The sequence below is a fragment of the Thamnophis elegans genome, chromosome 3 (genome assembly GCF_009769535.1).
Source record: "Thamnophis elegans isolate rThaEle1 chromosome 3, rThaEle1.pri, whole genome shotgun sequence".
Taxonomy (NCBI): domain Eukaryota; kingdom Metazoa; phylum Chordata; class Lepidosauria; order Squamata; family Colubridae; genus Thamnophis; species Thamnophis elegans.
The window spans coordinates 28,590,004-28,600,169 of NC_045543.1; the positions used below are offsets into that span (position 1 = coordinate 28,590,004).

At 36.2% G+C, this 10,166-nt stretch overlaps 1 protein-coding gene across 3 annotated transcripts; it reads left to right on the forward strand.

Moving 5' to 3' along the window:
* Positions 1–780: 780 nt before the first annotated feature.
* Positions 781–9,863, forward strand: FAM161A (FAM161 centrosomal protein A). Of its 3 annotated transcripts, none has more exons than XM_032214554.1 (6): positions 781–1,689; positions 2,712–2,941; positions 4,583–5,749; positions 7,339–7,438; positions 7,986–8,146; positions 9,069–9,863. In XM_032214554.1, exons 1-6 carry the CDS (start codon positions 1,555–1,557, stop codon positions 9,301–9,303), a joined length of 2,028 nt encoding a protein of 675 aa, XP_032070445.1. In that variant the 5' UTR covers positions 781–1,554; the 3' UTR covers positions 9,304–9,863. The 3 variants fall into 3 exon arrangements, with proteins under 3 accessions (XP_032070445.1, XP_032070446.1, XP_032070447.1); XM_032214555.1 differs by having other exon boundaries at positions 781–1,490; XM_032214556.1 differs by lacking the exons at positions 7,339–7,438; positions 7,986–8,146.
* Positions 9,864–10,166: the final 303 nt, after the last annotated feature.

Consider the following 10,166-nt stretch of genomic DNA (forward strand, 5'->3'; position numbering starts at 1 on the left):
ATATTTAGAAAGATATGATTTACAACTGGGATGGCACGCCTTTTATGGTATGAGAAGAATAAAATTCACAGATACTTTCAGAATCACTACATAAGAAACTCAATATTATCTGTATGGGGAAAAATAAAACCTAAGATATATTTGAAAATCCCAGAATGGCTCTCAACGATGGTAGCATTTGCATACCGAAATCTGATGAAGTTTGAAAAAATTGTGACATAAAGACATCTTGGACATTGAAGAAAAATTAAAATCTAAGCAAAAGCTTGAAGACCAGGGTATTATCTTGGTGGCCTCAATTGCAAATACAATCTAAATATGAAAAAGATATGAAAAAGTATGGCTTCTATAAATGACAAACACCCTTTGATCTAATACGAACTCTGATGAAAACTAAGATCATCTATAATTTCTTACTAAACTGGAAAATGGAGGACGAAAAAGTAAAAGACAATGGGGAAAAAACTGGCTATAACAATTAGAGAAATGGCGAAACTTATGGGAAAGGAACTATAAATTAACAATAGTAACTTCTTAAAATTTATATAAAATGTTTTATAGATTGCATTTACCACCTGCTAGGTTAGGTAAAACGTTTAAAAATGTCTAGCAAATGTTGGAAATGTTATGTAATTTAAGCACATTTTATCATGTGGATTTGTGTAAAAGCGAAAAAAATAGGGCAAAAATACAGAATAGAGAAACAGATTTTAAATAACTATTTTTATTAGGCATACCAGAAAAAATGATATGCAAAGTATATATTTAATATTGCATTTTTTAACAGTAGTAGTTATATTCACACTATATTGGAAAATGGATACTAGATTGTGCAGAAATGGATAGACTTACATTGAAAATTAAACAGAAGAGACAATATTATCATGTATGGAACTTATTTTACCAGTGGCTAGAAAGGAGGTGAAGATGGAGAGAGTAGTCTGTATTGTTGAGCTGGTTTGGGTATCCAGTCAGCACAATGTTTATTGGGCACTGATAAGGCTAAGAACTTTGCCTTGATTTAGAGCTAAAATCTCTAGTATATAATATGGAAATGACGCTTGATTACGTTTTCTAATTTTCCTAAAAATTCACTACACAATAATGCCCAATTTTTAAAAAGTCATTTGATGTGAGCTGATAACTTGGTGCTATTAAAACACTGCTTGGTTACGGTTCTAGATTTTCCCATTTTCTTCGGAAATTCTTCCCCAGATGCCTCTAACGTGGGAAAAGACGGTTTCAGAACAGATGATAAATTCCAGGAAACAGATGGCACAGGGGAGACGCGTCTTTATACACGAGCGGGAGGATAATGTCCCCTTCGATATGCCGTAGCGCAATAGTGGTGAGCGACGCCTTGTGGACTTCAACTCCCAGAATCCCTGAGTCAGCGTGTGCTCATAAGTCATAAAAGGGCCATCGTTCCCCATTTCTGCCGTAGTGTCTCAAGACTCTAAGCCAAGTAACCGTAGCAACCAAACACGCAGGTAAGGGGCTTGGTAATCAAGCTAGCAGGAGGCTGGCTGTGGCCTCCCGTCCTTTGAGAAGCCCATGGACGCATCCCACCGAGCTGCTTTGCTCACCGCCTCCTGCTTGCATACGCCGGTGAACCCGCGCACCAAGGCGCCGGCGGCGCTTTATGAACGGGTTCCAGAAAGAGCCTCGCTTGAAGATGGCGTGGGGCAGGTAGGTGGCTGTCTGCCTTCGCCGTCCACTGCTTGCTGCTCCCTAGTGGCTGGAGCGTGCAACTGAGAGACGGGATTTCTGAAGAAATGGTTTCGCGAGGGTTTCAAGTCCCACCCCCCTCCCCCGGCGCCTTGGCTCGTTCGGGTCATTCCCCCATCCGGATAGAAAGTAGCGCCAGCCATCACGTGACAATAACTTAATTATGACGATTAAGTGCCATCAAGTCCACATAGGTAGGTTTTCTCCTGAACTGCCACTAACTTGGCCCTTCAGCGATTCCAACGTGCTACTGTAATTGAATGCATCCACCTTGGTGCTGGTGGTCCTCTCTGGCCTACCCTTCCTTTAAAGAACCTCGCCCAATCCTAATTTTACCCCACATTCAGTTTTAATTGAATCCCGTGTAGGGAATGTTATCCCTGCATGGGATTCTTATCTTATCCATTTGGATGAGAATGATTCTAGCCTTATCAAGCCAAAACTTCTTAGAAATAAAATATTCCTTTCCTCACCTTCAAGATCCCTGCATTTTTTTCTTTGCCATCCAAATTTTCTTAATGAAAATGCCTTTGCACCATTTGCAGTGGTTAACAGCACTAAACACAATTTTGTAGACTTGACAGATTTAGGGGATTATGTTACTGTTATATTAAATCCCTTTTAATTAAAAAAGAAAAACCTCATTGATGCATTAGAAGCCTGTTCCCAAATTCGCCTGCATTTGTCTCGGGCATAGGGAAAAGCAACAGGTTTTAGATCTTTATATATGATATAGGAGATACTCTATTAACTTGTAGGAAATTTTGAACCATTTGCCATCCACAAATATCTATTGATTTTAGGCTTTATCAAGTTGGGTTAATCAGCACCGGGACCTTTTTACTCTGCAAATCCAAGCAAATAGAGAAGTCTTATATGTTTCTTAACCAACTTTAGGACACCAAACTTATTAAATTATGAGTAGTTTAATAAATATTGTTTTCAAAGAGAAGAAAAACAAACATGGCCATCTTTTATTTTAGGAATCCTTAAGTCCAGGGAGAGATTATGGTTCCATCATGTGTGCTGAATGTAAAGATTGGCTAGATCTCTCAAACATGTACCTCTCAAATCAGGAATATTATTTAAAGCTGGAAGAACTTAAGAATGCTCACCTGGAAACCATGGCAAAATTGGAAGAAATGTATCAGAATAAGCTGTTTCTAAAAGATGTTCAACCTTTAACTAACACAGATGTGATTTATTGTAACAGGTAATTTTTACAATAATCTACACTTATGAATATATCTTTTGTCCCAAAATGGTTATTGTATATATTAAATATATTGATCATTGCAAAAAAATTGTTATTAAATATGTTAAATACATAAAAGGAATATAAAAAGTCTGAATCCTTAGCTCTTGTAGACAGTGACCTTAGTCTGAGCTATATCCAGGTACAGAAAAAAACCCAGAAAAAAGATTGTTTCTTGTGGCTTTTTAAAATTATTAGTAGATTATTAATATCTCTAAATTTTCTAATTTTTTTGCTTTTAATAACTAGTATGTGCTTTAAAGTGTCATTAATTGTGAAACATACAGTTTTGAAAACTGTACCAGCCAGAATTACCCTCTTGCAGTTTACAGTGAGATGAAGGATAGGGGTGTCAAACTCGTCATAGTGGTGCCATGTGACTTATCATGACTCCCCCCCTTTGCTAAACCGGATGTGGGTGTGGCCAGCGTGTGACGCATCTGATCCATGGGCTGCGAGTTTGACAGCCCTGATTTATGAAATAGATTAAGAGGCGGCAATTTCTTCTCATGTTGTTCTATAACTTTCCAGAAAGCTTGTCCAGCAGGAAATGTACTTCTCAAATCAGGAATATTACTTAATATTCTGGAAAAACTTAAGATTCTTACCTGAAAATCATAGCAAAATTGGAAAATATGAATCAGAATTTTAGAGTTTCTAAAAGACATTTAACCTTTAATTAACTCAGTTTGATTTGGTTAGGTAAGCAAGAATAAAATGAATCAGTGAGAGATAATTATTTATCTTTCTCAGACTTCATAGGTTAGTAAAGGTTTAACACTGATTGCTTGACCAATTCTAAAAAAAAACACAAGAGGGCATCAGACTGCTTATATTTTCTCCCCCCTTTTTTATTGTGATTAAACATAATATTGGCTGTGACTTTGACTGGTATTGAGAATATAAAATATGAAAACATAACTAAAAACTGGCTCTTCATCATAGGCATAAAAGTAATTATAACCCCAATTAAGTATAATTTTAGCATTGTTTTTGATTTATTATACATATTAGCAATAATAAAGTGTAAATATTAAGAGAGTAAGAGATGTCTCTAGAAAGATCAGATTAAAGGATCATCATGATCAGCAGCCCATATTTTACAGTGACCAATCAAAATTTATAAACAATATCTAAGAAAAGATGTCATGCCTGATTATATGAATGTTTATTAGTTTTCATTTTTTCAGTTTCTGCTCTTCCTTTAAAAGTCCAAAACAATCCAAACATTCCTTAAAAGGGTTGTATTAATGTAAATTCTTTTTATTTTGTTTGTGATTTTCACATTTCCAGGTTTACATTTTTATCAGTTGGATTAATGAATTTTATTGGAATTATAATTGTTAATTATAGCCTGACAGTGTGCATATTTGTACTCCAGGAAAAATATGGAGAAAGGAGTATGTGATTCAGAAACCAATTTAACATTGTTTTAGAATTGATATTCTTTTAATCGAACGTTTAATATATTCATAAACAAATAATTGGTTTATACATTCTCTTTTATTCAATTTGGCAAAAAGTTCCACAACGATTACTGAATCAGGTTAATTTGTGTCACTTCTAGACAATTAAGTATTGCATTTTTGTTATGTTTAGATCAGCATGGGAAACTAAACCATTTCAACGTCAGAACATGCATAGATCATTTTCTGCATCTGATCTGAACAGTTCATTCCATTCATTAAATTTCTCTGATGTGACTGATGAAAACCTAGAATTAGAAACAAGTGACTGCGATGTTGGATCACTAACAATGGACAAGACTGAAAATGCATGGGATGACTGTTTTTTGGAGGATTATTCACTCTGCCCTAAAACTGTTTTACCCAAATTAAATGTTTTGAAGCTAAGCAAGAAAAAGAAAAAATGGTTCCCAAAGATCACAGTACCAGAACCTTTCCAGATGACTATTAGAGAAGCTAAGAGGAAGCAACAGAACATCAAGTCCAAGTCACTCATGGAGTTGGAAAATAACTTGCTAAAGAAGCAATTAGAAGAGGAGGCAGAGTGTCAAAAACAATTTCGAGCCAATCCGGCACCTGCACATGTTTTTGTCCCTCTTTATCATGAAATAATGCAGGAAAATGAAGAACGTAGAAAGTCATTTAGAGAAACGAGAGGAAATTTTCTTCTAGCTACACAAAAGCCATTTCAGTTTATTGAAAGAGAAGCACAAAAGAAAGAACTGAGAAAAATGCAATTTTCCTCACCAGAAAAAAAAGCAAAAATGTTTAAAGCTAAACCAGTTCCTAAATTTGTTTCCAGTTCAGAAATGAGAGAGAAACTAAACGAAGAAGAACTCTATAGAGACATTAGAATTCAAGTTAGATCTGAAGAGCTCCTACGTAATTCATCCCTTCCCAATAGCAGATTAGGAAATAAAGGCACCATTAGGCCTAGGCAGCAAAACTGCTTTGAACAAAGTGAAGAATCAATATGTAAGTCAAAAACCAAAGTTAAAGTCCCTGATTTTGAAACATTACATAAAAAATTCCAGAAGCAGCTTCAAACACATAAGGATGTGAAAAGTGTCACAATCAGTGAGCCTTTCAAACTCTGTACACCAAATATTTCATCCAATAAAGAGAAAATTCTTGAGGACATCGACATGGATGAAGCAACGTTAAAAGAAACACGCTGGCCTTTTGTCTCTACAAGATACCCCCCTCGAACCTTAAATACAAGTTCATATCCTTTAGGCTGTATACTGTCTCCATCTCCAAGAGTTACAGCATCTACAAGAAAACGGCTAGAAGCCATAAGGTAAGCCTTTAATATGCTGTCTATTTAATCCCAGTTTTTTGTTTTAAGTAAAACATGCAGATATTGAAAATACAAATACCTGTTTTACAGAAGTATAGAAAATGTTTCCATATCAAGGATGTCCCAATCTCAGAATTGTCATTGTGGCTGTTTCTGAGTGTGAAATAAATCCCATGTGAGAGTTTTAAAAGAAATAATGCACAATTTTTTCCTAGTGTTTGAGGGTTCCACTTGTTTTTATTCTGCTGCTGTTCCTGGAGTTGAAAAGAGCATGTGGCTTTTGTTGTGAAACCACCTTGGTCTGCATTTACTGATCCTTCAAACTCCCAGACTCTCATCCTAGTCTATCAACTCCTAGTCTATATGTTTGCAGCCAGATTGCAAACATTTTGAATATATCTTTATCTACATGTACATCTATATTTACATCTACATCATCTACATCAATATCTGTACTTATATATCTGTATGTGTATCTATCTTTATCTCTTGTCTCTATGCCTATCTCCTGAACATCTTTTATCTCAAGCATGACTTACCAGCATTTAGGCCATAGGAATCCTCTCAACTCCGCTTCTCTTTTGAAAGGAAAATAGTTTTTGTTTAAATCTGTGGAAAGCTGCAGACTGAGATAAGGAAAAGTAGCCTAAAAACCATTGCAATCTATAAGAAACTGGGAAAATTCAAGGAAGCAAAGTGGATCCTTTCTTCAGACTGTTTGTTTCTAATTAATAGATGGCGACTGGTGGAGAGGAGATAAAAGGGGTGGTGGTGGTAAAAGAAGAGAAGTGAGAGGGACAAGGCAATAAGGAGGAGAGGCTTCTGTGGGGCAAGCTTGAGGGAGAGAAGAGTTGGAGTGAAAGGGAGGAAAGCAGAGGAACTATCAAAGGAGCAGAGGGTGTGGAAGGAGTACCAGCAGGCAGTGCAAGTGAGAGAGAGGAGAGAGTGAGGAAGAAGGGCCGACCAGCTACCTGAATACCATCCCATCATGTGACCCACCTGCTGGGATAGACTGATCACCACCCCATCATGTGACTCTCAGCCCCCTTAAACCCAGACTTAGACATAATGCACTCCTGAACTAATATGATACATAGTTTTACATGCAACTGGCCCGTTGAGGGCAACCATAATGCTGATGTTGCCATCAATGAAATTGAGTTTGACACCTCTGTCCTAGACCAAATTTGATGGGGCTGAAAGACCACAAAAGGTGTTATGCATTAGCTAGACTTAAGTTTATTTTCTTATTCAGGAAATCGGCTGAGGAAAAAAAGAAGGTTGAAGAAGAGCATAAAAGAAGAGAAGCAAAACAAAGAGAGAGAGCAAGAAAGCTACAAAGGCTTATAGCTACTCGGGCTGAGGCAAATGATCCACATCAGAGCCTAGCCAAGATGCTTAACCCAAAGTTAAAATTGTTTAGGTATTCTGCAATATATCCCCTGATTCCTGACCCCTTAGATACAGGATCCTTAGTTTAGTAGTAATAGGCAGATCCATATAGTCTTGCTCCTTCCATTTTTATTTTGCTAAAAGATTCATATTTAAATTCCATACCATTTCCATGTCATGGTATATTAAAAAAACAGGAAACATGAAAAGCAGAGAAAGAAAGAATATCTGCAGGAACTGGAAGAAATTGAAGAAAGGGTGGAAAAGAGGCCTCTATTGTTGGAACAAGCCACACAGGTTATTGACATCCTAATATTTCTCTCTCTATATATATCTATTCATTAAGTTGCTACCTTTTCTTTGTATGTTAGGTTGAATAATTGTTGGTAAGATAATGCTAGTAATTGCCACCTGCCATGTCACTGGGCTTAACTTGATTTACTCGGGCTGTTGCTTCCAGCGATGGCTGCTGAACAATTGGTTCAAACTGGTTTCCACATTTCTGATCTGTCATATATCATGATACAGAGAACATAGAACATTAAATGGTGGTATTTTTCTCCTTGTCTATTGATGGCAGAAGAAGCCACTTGCAGCTAATAGCATGGAATCTGGATATATAATATGTTTGCCAGCTTAAGGCTGTAATTGAGAAGTTAAAAATGTCAAGATGTAAAGCTGTCTGCTGTCTGAACAATTTATTTAGATTTCAATCAAGTGACCTGCAGTTTTAGAATATTTTATCTTGTAAAATAAAGGACATTTAGGAATACACATAAAATGATTTCTTTAAACTTGGGCATATATTTCAGATGTGTTGATTTTGTTTTCTTTTTAAATGTAGAAGAATGCCCGGCTAGCAGCAGTGAAGCATTATTCTGATTTGCTGCGAGAGCTGGGACTGTGTGAAGACTTTATTTCAAAGAAAGGCCAAACTGCTACTGAAGAGTTTTTGCAGGATTCCTACAGTAATAGCTTTGAAAGCTTGGTAGCCAATGTAGAAAGGTAGATATTAGCTTGGGAGCTTATAATACTATTTTTGAGTTTCTTAATATACTTCATTCTAAATATGAAATGTCTATGTAGCTGGTTGTGGTTAGGAAAAGTTCAGAGGAAAAATGCATAAACTAGTCAATAACAGATAAACAGCTCTTGAAGAGTTATCTTGTTTTGGTCCCTGTGTTTTAGTGTACAGCAGGGTTCCCCAACCCACTGGCCACAGCCCAGTAACAAGGTAAGACCCATTTGGAACTGAGCTGCACAAATGCTCTCAGCTCCCACTCACAGGTCCTGCTCACAGCTCCCACTCACAGCTTCATTTGTGTGAGTGAACAAGCCCACTGCTTATGCAATTGGAGCTGCACAGAACCATCCCCACTGCTTCCCCTGCTGCCACTGCCGGTCCACAAAGCCAGAAAGGTTGGAGACCAATGGTGTACAATATTTATTTCTTCTTTCCTTGCTAGACGTAGTTAATAGTTGATCATTCATAAACACACCAAAAATAACTGCACAATTCTTTGTATTATATTTATTTATGTGAGCATACGTTTTTACATTTGGAAAAATAGTTTATTGCATTCTTTAAACTGAATAGAATAAAAATTTGGATAAAGACCCATTTCCATATATATCTTATTCCAGTTTATAAGCTTGAAATCAAGTCTATCTTATGCAGTCTTTTTTAAATTGAAAAGCAGGATAAAAATGTAATAAATTGTTCATTAATATTAAATATTCTATCTTTTTCTACCAAATTTATAACATTCAGCAGTTTAAAATTAAATTATTGGTTTCCTCCTGAAACAATGAAAACTACTTGCTGAGTTTGAAAAAGGGACCTTATTGCTTATACTTTCTGATGTAAGGTGTTTCTAAAGCAATACATTATTATTCAGTGGACCTATTGTTTCCCCCTTTGACACAGTGATAATGAACATGAAGAAAAAAGAGAATCTGAAGGAGAATATAATTCCCAGTTCCAGTCAGGTCAGCCTAGTGGGGAAGAGGAGGAGAAGGAAGAAGAGAAAGAGGAAGAGAAAAAAGATGAAGACGAAGATTCTGCCACTCAATCAGATCGTGCTGATCAAGAAACTCCTGAACCTGAAAATGAAAATAATTACAAAGATTCAGTAGAAAAATCCAGTGATTATGAGGGCTGATTAAAATATATTGCTACTACTCTGTCTTAATGCTAATAGTTTATTTATTGGACCTAATACAGGTGGTCCTTGATTTACATAACCTGTCTGCTTGCATAACTGGTGTTTATAATCTCACATCACATTTGAACTCCTTTCGGCTGTTCCTAGTGTTGTTATATTTTGCTCTTAAGGTTTTTTTAGAATGATGTCCATTTTGACTAAAATTAGTATCACTTTGTAAATGTTTTTTTTTAAATCATGAATTCTGGATGTTTTACAACACTGAATGGAGTATACTGAATACTGAACAATATTCAGTATTGTTCTTGATTGAATTGCACTGAGAAATAATTAGTTCTCCAAAATGATAGCATTACAAAACTGACCTCCTGCTCTCAAATTATCCATGACCTTGCAGATATGCTGTTTCAGCTTCTATTTTCCTTATATGGATAATAATGGTATTTTTCAATATGTAAATGCTATATGCCTTTGCTCAAAATGTAAAACATTGAATGGAGACCTGAGAACCTTCTACTAAGCATTAAACCAGAAAACATGAGCAGTTCAATATGGCATTTGAGCCTACATATAATTGTGGCCGCAAGAATAACTTATGCACAATTTTGGAAATCCACTACCATACCGTCGGAAGATGCTATAATTAAAAAGATCTATGAATGTGCAGAAATGGACAGAATGACGGGTTGGCTGAGGGACAAAGGAGAAACGGAACATTACCTTAGCTGGAACTTATGGTATATGTGGGCGACAAGGAGAACAGCAGGGACTTAAAATGGGGAAAGTTAAAAGTGAACATGGGTATTGTAATAGATCCCTGAATTTTGTAATGAGAAGATGTGGCTTAGAGACCTAACAAT